This window comes from Mustela erminea, chromosome 12 (genome assembly GCF_009829155.1).
Source record: "Mustela erminea isolate mMusErm1 chromosome 12, mMusErm1.Pri, whole genome shotgun sequence".
Taxonomy (NCBI): Eukaryota; Metazoa; Chordata; class Mammalia; order Carnivora; family Mustelidae; genus Mustela; species Mustela erminea.
Window position 1 is genome coordinate 60,415,794 of NC_045625.1, and position 23,285 is coordinate 60,439,078.

At 38.3% G+C, this 23,285-nt stretch overlaps 1 protein-coding gene across 1 annotated transcript; it reads left to right on the forward strand.

Moving 5' to 3' along the window:
* The first annotated feature begins 2,057 nt into the window (after positions 1–2,057).
* DMAC1 (distal membrane arm assembly complex 1) lies at positions 2,058–3,607 on the forward strand. The gene is made up of 2 exons (XM_032308424.1): positions 2,058–2,390; positions 3,252–3,607. The coding sequence occupies exons 1-2, from the start codon at positions 2,117–2,119 to the stop codon at positions 3,314–3,316; spliced, it is 339 nt and encodes a 112-aa protein (XP_032164315.1). The 5' UTR covers positions 2,058–2,116; the 3' UTR covers positions 3,317–3,607.
* Positions 3,608–23,285: the final 19,678 nt, after the last annotated feature.

Genomic DNA, 23,285 nt, shown 5'->3' on the forward strand with positions numbered 1-23,285 from the left:
TAGATAGTCATGCTGTCCATAGAGATGCACAAGTCTATATATCAAGATATGAGAAAATATTAAAATTTATATTTTTATCATTTTTATCCTCATAATGTATAAAGTAATGTGCAATTTATAAATAATAAGTAGGCATGCATAAATGTTATTGTGTGCTTAAACATTTTGTGTGTGTGTGCTCAACCTTTTTACCCATGAAAGTGTATAATCAAAATATTTGGTAATGCTGTCAAATTATCTTTTTTTTTTTTTCACATAAATAAGGAGAAATCACATGCACTATAGAATGCTGAATCAAGGGGTGCCTGGATGGCTCAGTGGGTTAAAGTCTCTGCCTTTGGCTTAGGTCATGATTCCAGGGTCCTGGGAACGAGCTCCGCATTGGGCTCTCTTCTCATCAGGGAGCCTGCTTCCCCCCTCTCTACCTGCTTCTCTGCCTACTTGTGATCTCCATCTGTCAAATAAATTAATAAAATCTTAAAAAAAATGAATGCTGAATCAAGCATAGTGAAAAGCAACAACTACAAATTGTGAATTTCTAAGTGAAATGCTATTAAATTCACTTGGCACAGTGCTAATGGAAAAGAGATATATAGTAAATAACAGAACTTTACAGTTAGGAAAAAGTGTTAGGTATCACCTATTCCAAATCTCTTAATTACAAGCATGAGATAAATACAGGCTAGAGAGAATAAATAATGTTCTCTATGTCATATGACTGACTCGTTGTGAAAAAGCCTGTTATAGAATCCAAATTTTCAAACCCTCTGTCTTACTGGAAAACGCATAGAAAGAAAGAGAGAGAGAAAATGAAATGGACAGTGTCTTTGAAATTAAACAGCAGGCCAATCTATGTTCTCATTATTGTATTTTTTTCCTATTATTTTCTTTTCACCTATTTATCCATACCTTTATTTTTATCTTTTTGTAAGCTTTCCCAAAATCACATCCCATTGTAGAAAATGGAAAGCTGAGTTTATTTTTTATCATGCTAATTTTTAAGCCACTCTAAAGGAGAAAAATTAAAATCTGAAGTTAATCTTATTCTCACCCATCTCCTCTAACAGAAATGACATCTGAACTCTATGCGGTTTTTTCTTACCAGTAATCCTCTAAGAACACCCCCCCCCACACACACACACACACATGCAACTCTACCCAAAAGAAATGAAAAGTGAAATGGGTTAGGAATAGAGGCTATAGAAGTTGAATTGTAAAGAAGCAATCAAAATTTTTAAGTCTATTCTTTAGGAATGGTAAGAATGTAAACCTGCAAGAACAGATCCTATATTAACTCTTTGAGTCCATTAGCCTGATTCTGAGTTTATCTCCCAGGCTCTCAGAGTCGAAACAATACCATGAGCATGACAAAATTGAGATCATGATGTTAGGGGAAAAAAAATTAAAAAATAAAACTTAAGAGAAATGAAAAGTATTTATCCAGGTAATTCAAACCCATTTTTAATACCTTGATTATATTTATGTACTCCCCTCTCAATATTGATAAAGGAAATTTCCAACTTTGAATATTTCCTGGTCTTGAGCTTCCAGGGAAGCTATACTTTGTTCATTTTGCACGGACGATATGTATAGGTGGCATATAAAAACTTTGCATTGACACAGGCATTGGTTTCAACTATGGCAATGCCACTGTAAAGTTTTATTATTTATTGGGAAACTAATATCTCATTGGTTTGGGAAGATTAAATGGTATACTGCAGATAATTGCTTTAGCATATACTTAGGCACATATAAAACTTAGCTGAGTTACACCCCTCCAGACAGGTCAAGTAACGTGCTCAAGGTCTCACTTTTTGTGCTAGGAAAGAAACTTAGCAACCCAGATTCCTCTAAGAACACTAAGAATTGAGACATTTACGGGACTGGCTGAATCATAATCCTGAAAGTGATTGCAGCCAGATGTAGGGATACTCGGGCCTGCACCGTCTATCAGGCCCACCACCATCTTTTTCCGTTGGAGGCAGGCTGGAACTACATTTCCCAGAGACCCTCAAGCTGCTTCCGGTGCAGGCGCGGCCGGGGCTCTGCTTTCCGGCTGTATCTTTTACGTCAGTTCTTCCAAAGAACTCCCACAGCAGAGGCCGAGCGTCTGAACATGGGTTCTTTAGTGACTAAGCCTCTGGAGCCAATTAAGGTTGCTGCGCCTCCTAAGGCCACCAGCTCCGTCGAGCCCGCGCCCCTCGCTGCACCTGGAGCGCCGACCTCTCCAGCGGAAGCCCCTGTATTTAATAACTGCTGGAGCTGTCGCGTGCTTTCAGGGGCGGGGCTTATAGGGGCGGGCGGGTACGTCTACTGGGTGGCGCGGAAGCCCATGAAGCTGGGATACCCCCCGGGCCCAGGGACTATTACGCAGATGGTCATCGGCATCAGTGAGAGTCGGGGCAATGCGGGGCCTTTGGGCAGTGGGAGAGGGAGGGGCGGGTGGCAGCCGCGTGGGCGGGTTGCGGACTGGTCACGTGGCGGAGGTACGCCAACCGAGAAGCAGGGGCGGGGAGGAAGTTTGTTGGGAAGCTGCTCTCGTTTAAGACTGATGAATCACAGTACTGAGAACTCTTACTAGCTTCACTCTTTTTAATCCTAACAATAGTTATTAAAGATAGGTATGATCATAGCCATACTTTTATCACCGCTGAGCACACTAAGGCTTAAAGACTAAGAAATACTGTGTTCAAGGTCAGATAATCAGGATGTGGTACAGCGAGCACCAGACCCATTTTTTTTTTTTCCTCCCCCCTCCAGATCCTGGAGAAAGTCTGAGTGAGGGTACATAATTTTGGTTTAAGAAATAGGGCTTTGAAGTCTCATTTTAGACATGAATTGTGAGCCCACATTCTGTGTGTACCACAGGTAAAGTGGCCCACAGTCCTTATCTGTACAATAATAATTTATTATTATTATAAATGATTGTTAAACTTTCTTACAGTAAAATGCAGTAATTCTTTTTACTCTTCAAGCTAGTTGAATGGGTTTTCAGATCCCTTACTTTTTAATTAGATTTCCCAAATCAATTCTCCTTAAGTCACTCTTGCTTGGGGAGGTAACCGATTTTTTTTTCCTCTTAACTTTCTTTTCCTTTTCTGAGTTTCACTCTTAAGAGAGAAATGTAATGGCAGTGTATCTTGGAGTGTTGTGAGAATTAAATAAGATGGCCTTTATAGAAGCACCTAGTAAACTGAGGTGTAACGTGCATGTAAGGTACAGTTTGTTTTTGTTTTCTTTTTCTTTCTTAGGCATTGCTTGTTGGGGTGTAGTCATCCTTTCAGACCCCAAAGGAAAGGCCTTCCGTGTTGATTGAAAGTACTACCAGTGAATTTCTCATCTGTCCATGTCCCAGGACACCAGAACAAGCATGGGACTTAGGGATATACTGGACAAATGGACATTGACAGACTTTATTCCTGAGGATACCACAAGACTGAAGAAAGGAGGAAATGATAAACCAAGTTGGAAAATGAACTAAACTATTATTTTAAATAGTTCTCTTTACTTTTTCTATAATTGGGTCAATGCCTGTTAACAATCTAACACTGGATTGGCATCATACAATGTGCAGAAGTACATAAAACTTTTTTATCTGTGTATTGCTCATAATTTTTTCATTGGTGGTAAGTGAAACTTTAAAAATAGTCCTGGTGGTTTGCCCAGGGTCATTCAGCAAGTCCTTGGTGCATCTAGGATTGTTTAGTTCTCGTTCTAGTCTTTCAGAACTAGGATGATTTCAAACAGGCAAGAATTACCTTTATGAAACAAAAATCAGTAAGTAATTAAAAGTACCAAAAAATTTGAGAGAAATTCACATTTATCATTAAAAACAATAACATTTGGTTCTTTGTCTACAACTGCTGGAAGTGATTCTGTGATGAAATTGACATGCATTTGAGATAATGATTTAAAATTTGACAGTTCATTTCTGTGCTTCCTACCAGTCTTTTTCACTTCTGATATATACCCCAGCTTTTCCATAAAATTATACTTAACAGTTTTTCAGAGCAGAAAGATAGTTAAGTTCAGCTGCCAATCACAGTGTGTAAGTTTTCAAAGATTGGTTGAGCAACTCCCATCAGACCTGTTGCTCTCTAGTATGTAGAAGTGCCTGGATCTAATGCAGAGTGACTATTCCCAACATTTTCTTAGGTTAATACAAAGTACATGAATCTAACTTTTGGTCTTGGATTGACCTAATGGGTAAATAGAAAAATATCCTTAATATAATATATATTATAATATAAAAATATCCTTAATATAATTTTAATAATTTTAATATCTCAGAATTTGTACTAGTGTGTAAGCAAATAAGAGCCTTTTCCAAATATACTTGTCTGTTCACTAGAATATTGCCAACATATATTTGGTTCTTCCCAACCTGGGGCTGTTTAACTAGGTTTGAGTAAAATAATTCTTTACTATGTCTATGGGAAGTTAAGTGGGAATAACACTCCTCCCCACCCCCAAAAAATAACGCTTGTTATGTTAAATTTGAAACTAACAGTTTTCTTTCTTTTTCTTTTTTTTAAACTTTGGAGAAGTTGCTTTGACTTCTGCAAGTGCAAAGTCAGAAATCTAGTTTGTTTTAGAGATTTAGTTTCATTTTCAGAGACAAAAGGGATATGCCCCTTCAGTCCTGCAGTACGGGAAGTACACACAGTACTCCTATTATCTTCCCTTTTGTTGTGGTTGAAGTGGGGTGAGTAAGGTAAATAGGCTCAAAAATCAGTGGATTATTACTCACTAATGTAAGAACACCTTTTTAATTATGGTTCATGGGCTTCAGAATCTCTTTATCGTATGGAAATAAATTTGCAAAGGCTCATAATTACTTCTAGCAAAGGAGAGGGGATAAAGTACAAATAAGGGTAATTTAAAATGACCTTACAGTTCTCCTTAAAACACAAACCAAAATGTGAACATATATGTGGACACTAATAATGTGCATGATGTCCAAGGTATCTATTAACTAAACGTCTACATAGTACAGACTTAAGTATCTCAATGCAAGAAATTATTACACTGGGGCACTTGAGTGGCTCAGTTGGTTAAGCGGCCAACTCTTGATTTTGGCTCAGGTCATGATCCTCAGGATCACTAGCCCTGAGACTTGAGATTCTTTCCCTTTCCCCTTTCCCCAGCTCACACATGCTCTCATTCTCTAAATAAATAAAATCTTCAAAACAAAAGAAACCCATTGCAACATCTCTTGGTCCTTTTTTGTTTTCCCTTTCCTTTTTTTTTAGGTTTTATTCATACATGAGATAGCGTGAGAATGAGAGCGGGGAGAGGAAGAAGCAGGCTCCCTCCTGAGCAGGGATCCTGATGTGGGGCTCAATCCTGGGACCTCAGGATCATGACCTGAGCCAAAGGCAGATGCTTAACCAATTGAGCCAGCCAGGTGCCCTCTTGTTCCTTTTGTGTATTGCATTAACTAGCCTGGAATCCTGTGACCAGCTACTACCAGTATGTCTTGAACATATGAAAGGACCCAAATAGAGATTGAGCCTCAGGATCTTGCTATATGTTAGGAAGGAGAGGTGAGGGGTCTCTCTTCCCAAGCCAGTTGTTGAGACTGTTATTGCTGGGAGCACTGCAGTGTTCCAAGTCCAGATCAATCTAAAAAGTTACAGAGTTTCACCTGACTGAGACCAAATTCTAGAGACCATACTTACAGGTTAAGCATCTCAGCGGTGATAGGCACTTCAGCCTCAGCATTTGCCCCTTGTTCCTTTTTATTAGTGGCATCTCAGCATGGTTGTGTCTGAATTAGGGGCCTCTTGAATGAAGCGAGCTGATTGGGTAACAAAATAAATTGCTCCTAAATTAAATATATGTTCAGGGCAAGCGTATGTTCAAGTACCCACCCCCCCCCAAACCAGCCTTGGCCTCAACTGATTTATTGCCGGGACTACATTGATCAAACCAACACTTCTCAAATCTTGCTCAGGAATAGTAAGCAATTTTGAGTCGAAAAGCCACTTTTATTTTCAATGGCAGATAAATCCTTGCCTTCATCCAATGGTTATATAGGTGTTAGGGGCACAGAGTCAGAGGTGAAAGACATAATTACACATCATTTATAAGTATCCTAAGAGTATGGCGAGGAAATATGTCACTCTTCTAAATTGGCCTTTCAGATACTCAGCAACTTGTTCATTTGTAGGAGTGTAGAGAAATAACCCAAAGGGCAAATGTTAAGCAGCAATGCTGCTAAAAATCACTGCCCAGTCTTGTGACTGAAATTGCATGTGCTTCGGCAATGTGGTAGACAAGATTGTTAAGATGGACCAGAAACCTGGTGGACACACACTTTCTCCCAGTTACTCAAATACCATTCTAGGCGCTGCTCTGAAGGAAATTTGTAGATGTAATTAAGGTCCCACATCAGCTGATCTTAAGACAGGGAGGTTATCTGGATGGGCTAATCACATAAGCTCATCAAATCTTGTTCTAGAGGTCAGAGATGGGAGAAGTTAGAGATTAGAAGCAAGAGGAAGATTCAGTGTAAGGCCAAGATACTGCAGGACTAGAAGAAAGCAAACATCCCTGTGAGCTGCCGCTGGGGGCCATGTGACTAGGAAGTGCAGGCCTCCTGGAGCTGTTGAGAGTGATAGCTACAAAGGAAACTGCGACCTCAGTTCTACAACTACAAGGAAATAAATGCTTCCAACAACTGTAAGCTGGGAAGAAGGTCTTATGAGACCAAAGAACAGACCCAACACCACCTTGGTTTCAACCCAAGGAGACTCCAAGCAGAGTATCTGGTCATGCTGTGAGATTGTGAAATAATACATTTGTTTTATTTAAAGTCTCCAGGTTTGTGGCAATTTATTACACAGCAATAGAAAACAAATACAATGAGTCAGGTGTGTTTTAAGGTATCATAGTCATAGTAGATGGAATGCCAGACCAAATATGCACCCCCTATTCTGGATATTCAGGAATTAGCAAAAAAAATTCATCTAATAGCATTTGTCTTTACAATTACTGTCTTTACTTGTTCTTTTACTGGCAGCTTTCTTGGATAGTTTTTTCTTCTGTTTTCTAGCTAAATTCTTCCAAATTGTTCCACTGTTGAATACACACACACACACACACACACACACACACACACACACAATTACAGCACCCTTTTTATGTGCCAAGCGTTATGCTAAGTGCTTTGTAGGAATTGTTAAATCCTCACAGCAAGCCCTGTTTTACAGTTGAGCTAACCAAGGCCTGGAGCAGGTAAGAAATTTCCCAAAGCCTCAGGAAACGAAGCAGTAGCGTCTTGGTGAAGAGCCTGAACTGGGAACTGGGGATTCATGTTGTTATAATTACTTTCTTAGCATTCATTCTCAAAATGTTCAGATGTCAAAACTGGAAATTTTGAACTCTGATTTTCCATTTTTAACTTGGTTATCTCTTAGTTTAACATGGATCATTAATCTCTTAGTTTCCTCTTTATAATTGAAATTCCATCACTTGTCACTCTGACAGCAATTTGAATATTAATCCAGGACAAGAAATTCACATCTCCCTGAGCAGGCTCATACATTTCCATGACTTTACCCTAATCTCTCTCCTGACTTTGGACGATTCTCCCTAACTTCACACTCTATTCTCCAGCCACAGTAGGGCATTGACTTGCCTGTCTACAGACACCAGCATCCCAACTTGACCCAGATGAATTTACTTCACCCCAACCTACTACTCCTATTTGCTATCTCTGTTCATGGCATTTCCACTTCATCAGCTGACCATGCTAGAAACTATAGAATAATGTATGGCTCTCTTTATTCTCATTCTTCACCTCTGATCTGTTAGCAAGTCCTCCTTATTTAAACCATTTAATGCTCTTCCCTGGGCATTCCCATTGCTATTGTTTTGGATGCCTTATCATCATTCCTAATGTAGATTACTAGAATAGATTCTTAATTTATACTTGTTTCCAGGAAACCCCTCTCATCCTCCCTCACACACTAGTCAGAGTAACTTTAAAGCACATCCCACCTAAAAACCTTTCAGTATCCCTGCTGCACACAAGGGGAATTCCATCCAGACTCCTTCCCAGGAGAAGGAATGCCCTTCATTAGTTCACTTTCCATATCTTTCCACCTTCATCTTCTACTCCTTGACTTGTTCCGGCCCATGTTCCTGCCACTCTCATTTAGCCAACTCTTCCTAAACATGTCACTCTCCATGCCTTTGCACCTTCTGTTCCTTCAACTGAAAAGGATATCCTTTTGTCTCTGATCCATTTGGAAAAATCCCACTTGCCCTTCCAAGCCCAGCCCAAATGTCACCTCTCCCGCAAAGCCATCCCTGAAAAGTCTTTTTGTCGTTATTTTCAGGACAGTGCAACCATTATACTTTGTATAAACTTCTAACACTACAATTAAAAGATTGCTCAGTAATTATTTATGCATCTGTCCCTCTCTACTGTGAACTCAAAAAGAGGATTGAACTTTGTCATCTTCACGTTTCTGGTCTCCAGCACCAAACATTGTCAGGTACGTGGTTCATATACAGTAAATATTGATTAATAAAAAAGGATTGAGGGGCGCCTGGGTGGCTCAGTGAGTTAAAGCCTCTGCCTTCGGTTCAGGTCATAATCCCAGGGTCCTGAGATTGAGCCCCACATCGAGCTCTCTGCTCAGCAGTGAACCTGCTTCTCCCTCTCTCTCTGCCTGCCTCTCTGCCAGCTTGTGATCTCTTGCCTGTCAAATAAATAAAATTTAAATAATAATAATAATAATTAAAAAGGGTTGAAAAAACTAATGAGGAAGAAAAGGGCAATGTTTGTTCCATTTGACAACTTCAGTATATCTCAGGTATGATTCCAGACCCAGCAGCATGAGTGTCACCCATGATCTCGTTAGAAATGCACATTCTAATGAATACTGTTATGCTGGAAATAAAAAAAAAATAATAAAAAAAAAAGAGAGAAAAACGGCAAAAAAAAAAAAAAAAAAAAAAAAGAAATGCACATTCTTAGCCCTGTGCCAGATCTACCACTCCATCAGAAACCCTGGGGGTGGATTCCCAATCTATATTTTAACAAGCCCTCAGGCTGATTCAAATGAATGTTAAATTTGAGAACTCCTGGTGTATTTGAACCTGACTGATGTGTACAGCAGATCTCAGATGTAATGTAATGAAAACAAATAAAACATCTAATGGAAGCCATGAGACCCAGGTTCTAATGTCAGTTCTGCCACCAGCTCCTAATTAGCTCTTGAGCAAGCCACTTAAACTTTTAGAACATGTTTCCCTCTGTGAAGGCAGAAGACTAGGCAATCTCTAAATTCCTTTTCCATCATGAAGTTTCTCTCTTTGTGTGGAAGAGATATACTCTCTGATGCTAAAGGACAGAGATAGCAGTAGAGAACAGAGAAAACTGAAATAGCACTCTCTGCCGTGATGGTGTGAGCCTGCTACAGAAGCTCAGACCGTTGGTCCTACAGGTTCACTCTCTAGTAATCTGAAGCAGCAAACGCTTCATGCTTCGCAGGAATTTAGTAGTCCCTCACCTCAAGTAATGCACCAGCCAACCAAACAATTCTACAGGGAGGAACAGGGTGTTTTCTGACCCTCTTATGATCAGATCATTCTTGGAAGCATGACACATGTTTACCCTCTCCTCTTGTGTGTAAGTGCTCAGACATTCAAAATATGGGAAATCAGGAAGAGTTGGGATTGGTCGTGGTGTGGTAGTATATGTGTGTGTGGTCTCTATTTCCCATGAACCCAAATAGGAAAATCCCTCCTTCAGTTTCACTCTGCATAATACTGGTTTAGTGATGTGAATTAAATTAAACATGTTATAAAAAAAAAAAAATTAAACATGTTATGTTATCCAGGTTGTGTCTAGAATAACAATAAGCCTCAGCAAAGGAAAATATTCTGTCAGTGAGTGGGCAAAGCAGACCAATAAAAAATGCATATTCTGCCCCGTAGAGGCCAGAGACCAGAGGTACCAGATTTTTATATATATATTTGATATTGTTTAAAGAAATACATATTTCATAAATGTCATATATATGTATTTATTGTTTAAAGAAATATATATTCATAAATATATATTATATCTATTTGACTATTATATATTAATTATTAAAAGGAATATATTTTATAAATATGTATCTCATATATATATATGTATATGTATATATATATATATATATATATATATATGTTTTAAAGAATGTCCACCTATATGTGAAAGTAAGTGGACACAGTAAGTCCAACAAGTGATTTTATCACTCTAATGGCCAACTATAAAAATAGTCCTTTAGGCCTGGGACCTTAAGCCAGTACTGGTGAAAATGCTAGATATCAAAAACGTTTCAATAACTAGAAGAAATATGTCCTCATTTCCTTCAGCGGGATTATCATTTTCAGGTACCTCAGATACATTAGATTAAGATTCAGTCCAATATGCATTTCTTAGTCTTTGTTATATGTCAGAAACTCTGCTTGGTGTGTTAGAAATATTACAGGGTTCCTGTTCCTAGAAGTTGAGTCTAGTGGGACAGACAGACACTTTAAAAAGTGATTATTATATAAGTAAGGATTATACACTGGGTACATGGGAGCAAGAAAGAAGGATATTTTAGATCTTACTAAAGATATACAGAAATCAAGTCTGATATCTTACCTGGAGCAAAGCCCAATCAAGAGTCAGACAAATTCTGGATCACCAGGAGGATGAATAAAGCAGACACCTGTCAGGAGGAAGGACTACGAACACTCCTATCTAGGCATGTCATCGACATCTACTCTAAGGGGAAATTCTCAGAGTTCCTTGACTTGGGGTTGCTTTGAGCAGCATGCTGTGCAGCCGTGCTTAGAACTGTGTGATAGGGAACTGCAAAATGCCTGTCAAAACCCTTGACAAGTGAAAGACAGGCAAACTAGGGAGGAAGCTTTTTCTCCCTCCTCACCAGCCTGTGAACACCTGTTACTAACCGAGGAAGCTGAGACACACATTTGGCACATGTTGGCAGCACCATCAGAGTCAGCCCCTCCTCACAATTGAGTGAAAACGTGATCCTTTTTCTGTGGGTTCTGCTGCACAAAACCCAAGTTCCCTTTGCTGTATAGTTATCAGAAATGAGAGCAAGAGATGATAAAACTCAAGCTGGTTTTACCATGGCTGAATATGGGCTGGCCAAAAATTTTGGCAGCATTCTTTCTGAGATGAGAAAAATCACGCTAACACCATTTGCAGGGAGTTTTTCAACTGACAAACACCTTAATGAATTTATACAGTTGGCTCTATAACAACCTGAGAGAATGGGTACACCATCTCCTATAGTCCCCATTTTATAGAAAAAGAAATGAGGGTGGCTTCAGGCGTGTGAGGGACTGTACAATCTCCAGTAAGAAGCAGATTTGATCGTGTGAGTACAGGTCTTTGGCATGTTTGATGGACATTGGTTCTCAAAGAATTCAGAAAGATGTGTCTACTTGAATTCTAGCCTTCTGGGTAGAAAGTAGTTCAGGTTGCATCTTTCAAAGCAACAGAAATTCAACTCGTCTCCCTCAAAGTGCATTAACTGTTTTTGGAAGCCTTGAGGCTCACAAGGACTGGAAAGATGCCAGCAGAAGGTGTGCTGTTAGCCAGTTGGGAGCCGTCTGCCCCTTATACAAGCTTATGAAATGTGAAAAGTCATTCTGACCAAGTTTTGTGAGGACTGAATACTTCATGAACATGATGCACCAGACAGTCAATGAAGATCAGTGTCTTAGTTTTATAAAATACAAATAATATATGACTATTCCGCTTACCTGCTGATTGAGGACTCTGGGTCTGGATGTAGGGAAGAGACTTCTCTCCTAGTGTTTGTGAAATTGAGTGTTTTTGGTCATATCATGGATTACAGACAGATGCCAGAAAGGCAGAATTTAAAAGCAAAACAAAACAAAACTTGATAACCTGCACATTGCACAAGGCATATTTGTACTTGCAATTTGGCTCAGTTCATTCCAATTTTTTTTTTTTACTTTAGAGTTTCATTTAATTAGAAATGTAATTTAAAATAAACAGCAAATTAAAAATAATAAAAAAAAGAAAAATGACAAATTCTCTCCAGAAAAAGTTCTTTTCAGAGGGGGCTCTAGAGTTGGCTCTACAAAATACCAGCTGCTGGTTTGTTTTATTATTACTTGGTTTAAATATATCCATGGCTGAGGGGGAGGAGGGCAACTGAGAGCAGCTTTGGCTTCCTGTGATGCTTGATGCTTATTTCACCAAGTTGTTTGTGGGACTGACAACATTTTCCATGAGGAAAATTTTCTATGAGGAAACCCCATTAGACATGAGGTCTAAATGAATCTGTAGGTTGAATTATTTCTCCAGCACCTATAGACAGTCTCACTTCCTTATTTGGAAAATAGGGATGATCTTACCCATCTTACCCATCTATGACTTTTTCACATAGATCAAATAAAATAAAGGGATATGCAAGTCTTTGAAACTGTGCATAGGACTGTACTAATTTTATTCGCATCTCTCATTCAGTTGTACTTTTTCAAAAATAGGCAGTGCAGCTCTTCAGAGTGGTGCTACCAGGCATTCTGAATTTAAAACCTTCCAAGCTATCCTGTTCCTGTGCAATATTAGCTATTCTCCTTTGGAACCAATTTAGCTGTTCAAAACACCACTCTGATACTGATTCTTGCATAAATAACATTATTTCTTGGAACTTGCTTTCTGAGAGATAATCTTACTAAGACTTGGAGCTTTGACTCCCTCAAATTAGAGGATGAAACATCATGTCTGCTCCTTCCTTCTCCAAATAGTTCACATACTGTCCTATGATCCTCTTCCCTTTCCTCTGGTTTTTGATATGAAATATGGCATTTCTTTCCACGAGGATGCCATTCAGAGTCCCAGCTGTTCAGGGCTATGGCCACTTCGTCTTAAAAATTGGAGTAAAGGGGCACCTGGGTGGCTCAGTCATTTGCCTCTTGGTTTCAGCTCAGGTCATATTTCATGGGTTGTGGGATCGGGCCCTAGGTCAGACTCCATGCTCAGCAGGGAGTCTACTTGAAGATTCACTCCCTCTGTTCCTTCCCCCACTCATGCACTTTTTCTCTCTCTCTCAAATAAATACAGATCTTATAAAACCAAAACAAAAACAAAACGAACAAACAAAAACTAAAGCTCATTAATAAGATAACTTCATCTTAAAAAAATTGGAGTCAAATGGAACATCCCACCTGGGCCACTCTACTCCTAGTGCACTTCCATGAAGTTTTACCTACTAAAAAGCCTTATGTGGTATTTAGACCAGTTAACACTGATATTATTTCTTGAACTCAACTCTCTCCTAGGGTTTTGGCTGAGGAACTCCATGTTGTACTCTCTCTATATATATGAACTTTATCTGGAACATCATGTCTAGTTGAGGGCTTTTCTTTTGAGGTTTAGAAAACTCTGCTGATCTTTAAAGATTATTATAAGATCTTTGTACTCAGGGTTTTCTCTTACTGAATGTGGCTTTCACTTGTTTTCTTAAATGCAGATTATATATGTATGAGAAATATATATTACATATACTTTATATAAGATATATATTTTTAATTAAAATAATACTCAAATAAGATGCCAGTTTCTAACAAGTCTGTTTTGTTTCATTTAGATATAACTGGTATGGAACAAAGAAGGAGGTCAAGGTTATTTTCTTTATTTGGATTCCAGTTAACATACAGTGTAATATTAGCTTCAGGTGTACAATACTGTAATTCAACACTTCTGTACATCACTCAGTTCTCATCACAATAAGTGCACTCCTTAATCCCCACCACCCATTTAACCCACCCCGCAACCCCCTCCCCTCTGGTAACCATCAATATGTTCTCTATACTAAAGAGTCTGTTTCTTGGTTTGTCTTCCTCTGTCTCTTTTTTTCCTTTGCTTGTTTGTTTTATTTCTTAAATTCCACATATGACTCAAATCCTATGGTATTTGTCTTTCTCCGACTGATTTTGCTTAGCATCGTACTCTCTAGCTCCATCAATGTCGTTGCAAAAGGCAAGATTTCATTCTTTTTATGACTGAGTAATAATAGTCCATTGTGTGTACCACCTCTCTTTATCCATTCATCAGTCCATGGACACTTGTGATGTTTCCATAATTGGGCTATTGTATATAATGCTGGGCTATTGCAGATAATGCTGGTAAAAACATCCAGGTGCATGTATCCTTTGAATTCGTTTATCCTCTGAGTAAATACCTAGAAGTGCAGTTGCTGGATTGTAGAATAGTTCTATTTTTAACTTGTTGAGGAAACTCCATACTATTTTCCAGTGTGGCTATGCCAGTTTGCATTCCTACCAACAGTGCAAGAGGGTTCTCTTTTTCCCACATCCACGCCAACACCTGTTGTTTCTTATGTTGCTGATTTTAGCCATTCTGACTGGTGTGAGGTAATATCTCATTGTGTATTTTTTTGTTTTGTTTTTGTTTTTTTCATGCCCAGCAGTGAAGCCAATCATGGGGCTTGAATTCATGACCTGAGCTGAAATCAAGAGTTGGATGCTTAACCTTTATAGGCCACCCAAGTGCCCCATCTCACTGTAGTTTTGATTTGTGCTTCCCTGATGATCACTGATGTTGAGCATCTTTTCATGTATCTATTGGCCATCTGGATGTCTTCTTTGGAAAAATATATATTTATGTCTTCTGTCCACTTTTAATTGGATTATTCATTTTTGGGGTGTTGAATTTTAGAAGTTCTTTATAAATTTTGGATACTAACCCTTTATTGGGTATGTCACTTGCAAATATCTTCTCCTATTCTGTAGGTTGCCTTTATTTTTAATGACTGTTTCCTTCACTGTGCAGAAGATTTTAATTTTGGTATAATCCCAATAGTTTATTTTTATGTATAATTCCCTTGCCTCAAGAGACATATCAAGAAGAAGTTGCTATGGCTGATGTCAAATAGATTACTGCCCATGTTCCCTAGGATTTTTACAGTTTCATGTCTCATGTTTAGGCCTTTAATACATTGTGAATTTATTTTTGTGTGTGGTGTAAGAAAGTGGTCTGGTTTCATTAATTTGCATGTTGCCATCCAGTTTTCCCCACAACACGTTTTAAAAAGACTATCTCTCTTCCATGGATATTCTTTACTGCTTTGTTGAACAGTAATTGAACATATAGTTGTGAGTTCATTTCAAGGTTCTCTATTGATTTATATGTCTCTTTTTGTACCAGTACCATACTGTTTTGATCAATACAGCTTTGTAATATAACTTGAAGTTCGGAATTATGATACCACATGCTTTGCTTTTCTTTTTCAAGGTTGCTTTCGCTATTTGGGGTCCTTTGTTGTTTTATACAAATTTTAGGATTCTTTATTCTAATTCTGTGAAAAATGCAATTAGTATTTTGTTAGGGATTATATTAAGTATGTAGATTGCTTTGGGTAGTATAGACATTTTACATTATTTTTGTTTTTCCAACCCATGAGCATGAATGTCTTTCCATTTCTTTGTGTCATCTTTAATTTGTTCCATCAGTGTTTCATAGTTTTCAGAGTAAAGATCTTTCACCTCTTTGGTTAGGTTTATTCCTAAGCATTTTGGCACAATTAAAAATGAGATTGATTCCTTAATTTCTTTTTCTGCTGCTTCATTATTGGTGTATGGAAATGCAAGATTTCTGTACATTGATTTTGTATCCTGTGACTTTACTGAATTTGTGTATCAGTTCTTGCAATTTTGTGAAGTCTTTTCCAGGTTTGTATATAGCATATCATGTCATCTGCAAATAATGAAAGGTTTATTTCTTCCTTGCCAATAAGATGTCTTTTTAAAAATTATTTTTATTTTCAACATTTTGAGGAACCTCCATGCTGTTTTCCAGAGTGGCTGCACCAGCTCAAAAAAAAAAAAAAAAAAAAAATTATTTTTATTAACATATAATGTATTATTTGCCCAGGGGTACAGGTCTGTGAATCATCAGGCTTACACATTTCACAGCACTAACCATAGCACATGCTCTCCCCAACGTCCATAACCCAACCACCCTCTCTCTACCCCCTAGCCCCCAGCAACCCTCAGTTTGTTTTGTGAGATTAAGAGTCTCTTATGGTTTGTCTCCCTCCCAATGTCCATCAACAGATGGATGGATAGAGAAGATGTGAAATTACATGTGTATGTGTGTGTGTGTGTATAAAATTTCATATATATGTATATATGTATGTAATCTCATACACACGCACACACACACACTCAGACACACACAATGGAATACTATGTACCCATCAAAAGAAATGAAATCTTTCCATTCGCAATGATGGGGATGGAACTAGAGGGTATCATGCTGAGTGAAATAAGTCAATCAGAGAAAGACAATTATCATATGATCTCCCTGAGGAATTTGAGAGGCAGAGTGGGGGGGGGGGTGCCAATAAGATATCTTTTATTTCTTTTTGTTGTCTGATTGCTGTGGCTAAGACTTCCAGTATAATGTTAAATAACAGTAGCTAGAGTGGTGATCCTTGTCTTCTTCCTGACAGTAGAGGAAAAGCTCTCAACTTTTCCCCATTGAGGATAATATTAGCTGTGAGTTTTTCATATATGGCCTTTATTATGTTGAAGTTTGTTCTCTCTAAACCTGCTTTGTTGAGGGTTTTTATCATGAATGGATGTTGTACTTTGTCAAATGCCTTTTCTGCATCTAGTGAAATGATCATATTATTTGTGTCCTTTCTTTCATTAATGTAGTGTATAATGTGAATACTGAATCACCCTTGCAACACAGGAATAAATCCCATTTGATCATGATGAATGATTTTTTTAATGTATTATTGAATTCAGTTTGCTAGCATTTTATTGAGAAATTTTGCATCCATATTCATCATGGTTATTGGCCCGTAGTTCGTTGCCTTTTTTAGTGGAGTCTTTATCTGGTTTTGGTATCAGAGTGATACTGGCCTCATAGAATAAGTTTGGAAGCTTTTCTTCCCTTTCTATTTTTTAGAATAGTTTAAGAGGAATAGGTATTAAGTCTTCTTAAAATGCCTAATAGAATACATCTGTGAAACCATCTGCCCTGGATTTTGTTTGTTGGGAGTTTTTTTGATTACTGATTCAGTTTCTTTGCTGGTTATCAGTCTGTTCAAGTTTTCTATTTCTTCCTGTTTCAACTTTAGTAGTTATGTTTCTAGGAATCTGTCCATTTCTTCCATGTTGTCCAATTTGTTGGCCTATAGTTTTTCATAATATTCTCTTATATTTGTTTGTATTTCTATAGTGATGGTTGTTTTTTCCTCCTCTCTCATTTGGGATTTTATTTGTTTGGATCCTCTCTCTCTCTCTCTCTTTTTTTTTTTTTTTTTTTAATAAGTCTGGCTAGAGGTCTATAAATATTATGAATCTTTCCAGAGAAACAGCTCCTGGTTTCATTTATCTGTTCTATTGCTTTTTTTTTTTTTTTTCCGTTTCTATATCTTGTATTTGTGCTCTGATTTTTATTATTTTCTTCCTTCTGCTGGCTTTAGGTTTCATTTGTTTTTCTTTTCTAGGTCCTTTAGGTATAAGGTTAGGTTGTTTATTTGAGATTTTTCTTGCTTCTTGAGGTGGACCTGTATTGCTATATATTTCCCTCTTTGGACTGCCCTACTGTATCCATCCCAAAGGTTTTGGACCATTGTGTTCTCATTTTCATTTGTTTCTATTTTTTTTTTTTTATTTCCAGCATAACAGTATTCATTATTTTTGCACCACACCCCGTGCTCCATGCAATACGTGCCCTCTATAATACCCACCACCTGGTACCCCAACCTCCCACCCCCTGTCCCTTCAAAACCCTCAGATTGTTTTTCAGAGTCCATAGTCTCTCATGGTTCACCTCCCCTTCCAATTTCCCCCAACTCCCTTCTCCACTCTAAGTCCCCATGTCCTCCATGCTATTTGTTATGCTCCACAAATAAGTGAAACCATATGATAATTGACTCTCTCTGCTTGACTTATTTCACTCAGCATAATCTCTTCCAGTCCCGTCCATGTTGCTACAAAAGTTGGGTATTCATCCTTTCTGATGGAGGCATAATACTCTATCCCCAGGGGTACAGGTCTGTGAATCACCAGGTTTACACACTTCACAGCACTCACCAAAGCACATACCCTCCCCAATGTCCATAATCCCACCCCCTTCTCCCAAACCCCTCCCCCCAGCAACCCTCAGTTTGTTTTGTGAGATTAAAAGTCACTTATGGTTTGTCTCCCTCCCAATCCCATCTTGTTTCATTTATTCTTCTCCTACCCACTTAAGCCCCCATGTTGCATCACCACTTCCTCATATCAAGGAGATCATATGATAGTTGTCTTTCTCTGCTTGACTTATTTCGCTAAGCATGATACGCTCTAGTTCCATCCATGTTGTCGCAAATGGCAAGATTTCATTTCTTTTGATGGCTGCATAGTATTCCATTGTGTATATATACCACATCTTCTTGATCCATTCATCTGTTGATGGACATCTAGGTTCTTTCCATAGTTTGGCTATTGTGGACATTGCTGCTATAAACATTCGGGTGAATGTGCCCCTTTGGATCACTACGTTTGTATCCTTAGGGTAAATACCCAATAGTGCAATTGCTGGGTCATAGGGCAGTTCTATTTTCAACATTTTGAGGAACCTCCATGCTGTTTTCCAGAGTGGCTGCACCAGCTTGCATTCCCACCAACAGTGGAGGAGGGTTCCCCTTTCTCCGCATCCTCGCCAGCATCTGTCATTTCCTGACTTGTTGATTTTAGCCATTCTGACTGGTGTGAGGTGATATCTCATTGTGGTTTTGATTTGTATTTCCCTGATGCCGAGTGATATGGAGCACTTTTTCATGTGTCTGTTGGCCATCTGGATGTCTTCTTTGCAGAAATGTCTGTTCATGTCCTCTGCCCATTTCTTGATTGGATTATTTGTTCTTTGGGTGTTGAGTTTGCTAAGTTCTTTATAGATTCTGGACACTAAGTCCTTTATCTGATATGTCATTTGCAAATATCTTCTCCCATTCTGTCAGTTGTCTTTTGATTTTGTTAACTGTTTCCTTTGCTGTGCAAAAGCTTTTGATCTTGATGAAATCCCAATAGTTCATTTTTGCCCTTGCTTCCCTTGCCTTTTGCGTTGTTCCTAGGAAGATGTTGCTGCGGTTGAGGTCAAAGAGGTTGCTGCCTGTGTTCTCCTCAAGGATTTTGATGGATTCCTTTCGCACATTGAGGTCCTTCATCCATTTTGAGTCTATTTTTGTGTGTGGTGTAAGGAAATGGTCCAATTTCATTTTTCTGCATGTGGCTGTCCAATTTTCCCAGCACCATTTATTGAAGAGGCTGTCTTTTTGCCATTGGACATTCTTTCCTGCTTTGTCGAAGATTAGTTGACCATAGAGTTGAGGGTCTATTTCTGAGCTCTCTATTCTGTTCCATTGATCTATGTGTCTGTTTTTGTGCCAGTACCATGCTGTCTTGATGACGACAGCTTTGTAATAGAGCTTGAAGTCCGGAATTGTGATGCCACCAACGTTGGCTTTCTTTTTCAATATCCCTTTGGCTATTCGAGGTCTTTTCTGGTTCCATATAAATTTTAGCATTATTTGTTCCATTTCTTTGAAAAAGATGGATGGTACTTTGATAGGAATTGCATTAAATGTGTAGATTGCTTTAGGTAGCATAGACATTTTCACAATAATTATTCTTCCAATCCAGGAGCATGGAACATTTTTCCATTTCTTTGTGTCTTCCTCAATTTCTTTCATGAGTACTTTATATTTTTCTGAATATAGATTCTGTGTCTCTTTGGTTAGGTTTATTCCTAGGTATCTTATGGTTTTGGGTGCAATTGTAAATGGGATTGACTCCTTAATTTCTCTTTCTTCTGTCTTGCTGTTGGTGTAGAGAAATGCAACTGATTTCTGTGCATTGATTTTATATCCTGACACTTTACTGAATTCCTGTATAAGTTCTAGCAGTTTTGGAGTGGAGTCTTTTGGGTTTTCCACATATAGTATCATATCATCTGCGAAGAGTGATAATTTGACTTCTTCTTTGCCGATTTGGATGCCTTTAATTTCCTTTTGTTGTCTGATTGCTGAGGCTAGGACCTCTAGTACTATGTTGAATAGCAGTGGTGATAATGGACATCCCTGCCGTGTTCCTGACCTTAGTGGAAAAGCTTTCAGTTTTTCTCCATTGAGAATGATATTTGCGGTGGGTTTTTCATAGATGGCTTTGATGATATTGAGGTATGTGCCCTCTATCCATACCCTTTGAAGAGTTTTGATCAGGAAGGGATGCTGTACTTTGTCAAATGCTTTTTCAGCATCTATTGAGAGTATCATATGGTTCTTGTTCTTTCTTTTATTGATGTGTTGTATCACATTGACTGATTTGCGGATGTTGAACCAACCTTGCAGCCCTGGAATAAATCCCACTTGGTCGTGGTGAATAATCTTTTTAATGTACTGTTGAATCCTATTGGCTAGTATTTTGTTGAGTATTTTCGCATCTGTGTTCATCAAGGATATCGGTCTATAGCTCTCTTTTTTGGTGGGATCCTTGTCTGGTTTTAGGATCAAGGTGATGCTGGCCTCATAAATGAGTTTGGAAGTTTTCCTTCCATTTCTATTTTTTGGAACAGTTTCAGGAGAATAGGAATTAGTTCTTCTTTAAATGTTTGGTAGAATTCCCCCGGGAAGCTGTCTGGCCCTGGGCTTTGTTTGTTTGGAGATTTTTAATGACTGTTTCAATCTCCTTACTGGTTATGGGTCTGTTCAGGCTTTCTATTTCTTCCTGGTTCAGTTGTGGTAGTTTATATGTTTCTAGGAATGCATCCATTTCTTCCAGATTGTCAAATTTATTGGCGTAGAGTTGCTCATAGTATGTTCTTATAATAGTTTGTATTTCTTTGGTGTTAGTTGTGATCTCTCCTCTTTCATTCATGATTTTATTTATTTGGGTCCTTTCTCTTTTCTTTTTGATAAGTCGGGCCAGGGGTTTATCAATTTTATTAATTCTTTCAAAGAACCAGCTCCTAGTTTCGTTGATTTGTTCTATTGTTTTTTTGGTTTCTATTTCATTGATTTCTGCTATGATCTTTATGATTTCTCTTCTCCTGCTGGGCTTAGGGTTTCTTTCTTGTTCTTTCTCCAGCTCCTTTAGGTGTAGGGTTAGGTTGTGTACCTGAGACCTTTCTTGTTTCTTGAGAAAGGCTTGTACCGCTATATATTTTCCTCTCAGGACTGCCTTTGTTGTGTCCCACAGATTTTGAACCGTTGTATTTTCATTATCATTTGTTTCCATGATTTATTTCAATTCTTCTTTAATTTCCCGGTTGACCCATTCATTCTTTAGAAGGATGCTGTTTAGTCTCCATGTATTTGGGTTCTTTCCAAACTTCCTTTTGTGGTTGAGTTCTAGCTTTAGAGCATTGTGGTCTGAAAATATGCAGGGAATGATCCCAATCTTTTGATACCGGTTGAGTCCTGATTTAGGACCGAGGATGTGATCTATTCTGGAGAATGTTCCATGTGCACTAGAGAAGAATGTGTATTCTGTTGCTTTGGGATAAAATATTCTGAATATATCTGTGATGTTCATCTGGTCCAGTGTGTCGTTTAAGGCCTTTATTTCCTTGCTGATCTTTTGCTTGGATGATCTGTCCATTTCAGTGAGGGGAGTGTTAAAGTCCCCTACTATTATTGTATTATTGTTGATGTGTTTCTTTGATTTTGTTATTAATTGGTTTATATAGTTGGCTGCTCCCACGTTGGGGGCATAGATATTTAAAATTGTTAAATCTTCTTGTTGGACAGACCCTTTGAGTATGATATAGTGTCCTTCCTCATCTCTTATTATAGTCTTTGGCTTAAAATGCAATTGATCTGATATAAGGATTGCCACTCCTGCTTTCTTCTGATGTCCATTAGCATGGTAAATTCTTTTCCACCCCCTCACTTTAAATCTGGAGGTGTCTTCGGGCTTAAAATGAGTTTCTTGGAGGCAACATATAGATGGGTTTTGTTTTTTTATCCATTCTGATACCCTGTGTCTTTTGACAGGGGCATTTAGCCCATTAACATTCAGGGTAACTATTGAGAGATATGAATTTAGTGCCATTGTATTGCCTGTAAGTTGACTGTTACTGTATATGGTCTCTGTTCCTTTCTGATCTACCACTTGTAGGCTCTCTCTTTGCTTAGAGGACCCCTTTCAATATTTCCTGTAGAGCTGGTTTGGTATTTGCAAATTCTTTCAGTTGTTGTTTGTCCTGGAAGCTTTTAATCTCTCCTTCTATTTTCAATGATAGCCTAGCTGGATATAGTATTCTTGGCTGCATGTTTTTCTCGTTTAGTGCTCTGAAAATATCATGCCAGCTCTTTCTGGCCTGCCAGGTCTCTGTGGATAAGTCAGCTGCCAATCTAATATTTTTACCATTGTATGTTACAGACTTCTTTTCCCGGGCTGCTTTCAGGATTTTCTCTTTGTCACTGAGACTTGTAAGTTTTACTATTAGGTGACGGGGTGTGGGCCTATTCCTATTGATTTTGAGGGGCGTTCTCTGAACCTCCTAAATTTTGATGCTCGTTCCCTTTGCCATATTGGGGAAATTCTCCCTAATAATTCTCTCCAGTATACCTTCTGCTCCCCTCTCTCTTTCTTCTTCTTCTGGAATCCCAATTATTCTAATGTTGTTTCGTCTTATGGTGTCACTTATCTCTCGAATTCTCCCCTCGTGGTCCAGTAGCTGTTTGTCCCTCTTTTGCTCAGCTTCTTTATTCTCTGTCATTTGGTCTTCTATATCACTAATTCTTTCTTCTGCCTCATTTATCCTAGCAGTGAGAGCCTCCATTTTTGATTGCACTTCATTAATAGCTTTTTTTATTTCAACTTGGTTAGATTTTAGTTCTTTTATTTCTCCAGAAAGGGCTTTTATATCTCTCGAGAGGGTTTCTCTAATATCTTCCATGCCTTTTTCGAGCCCGGCTAGAACCTTGAGAATTGTCATTCTGAACTCTAGATCTGACATATTACCAATGTCTGTATTGATTAGTTCCCTAGCCTTCGGTACTGCCTCTTGTTCTTTTTTTTGTGTTGAATTTTTCCGTCTTGTCATTTTGTCCAGATAAGAGTATATGAAGGGGCAAGTAAAATACTAAAAGGGTGGCAACAACCCCAGGAAAAAAATGCTTTAACCAAATTAGAAGAGACCCAAAATCGTGAGGGGGGAGAAAGGGGATAAAAAGAGGTTCAAAAAGGAAGAAAGAAAAAAAAAGAAAAAA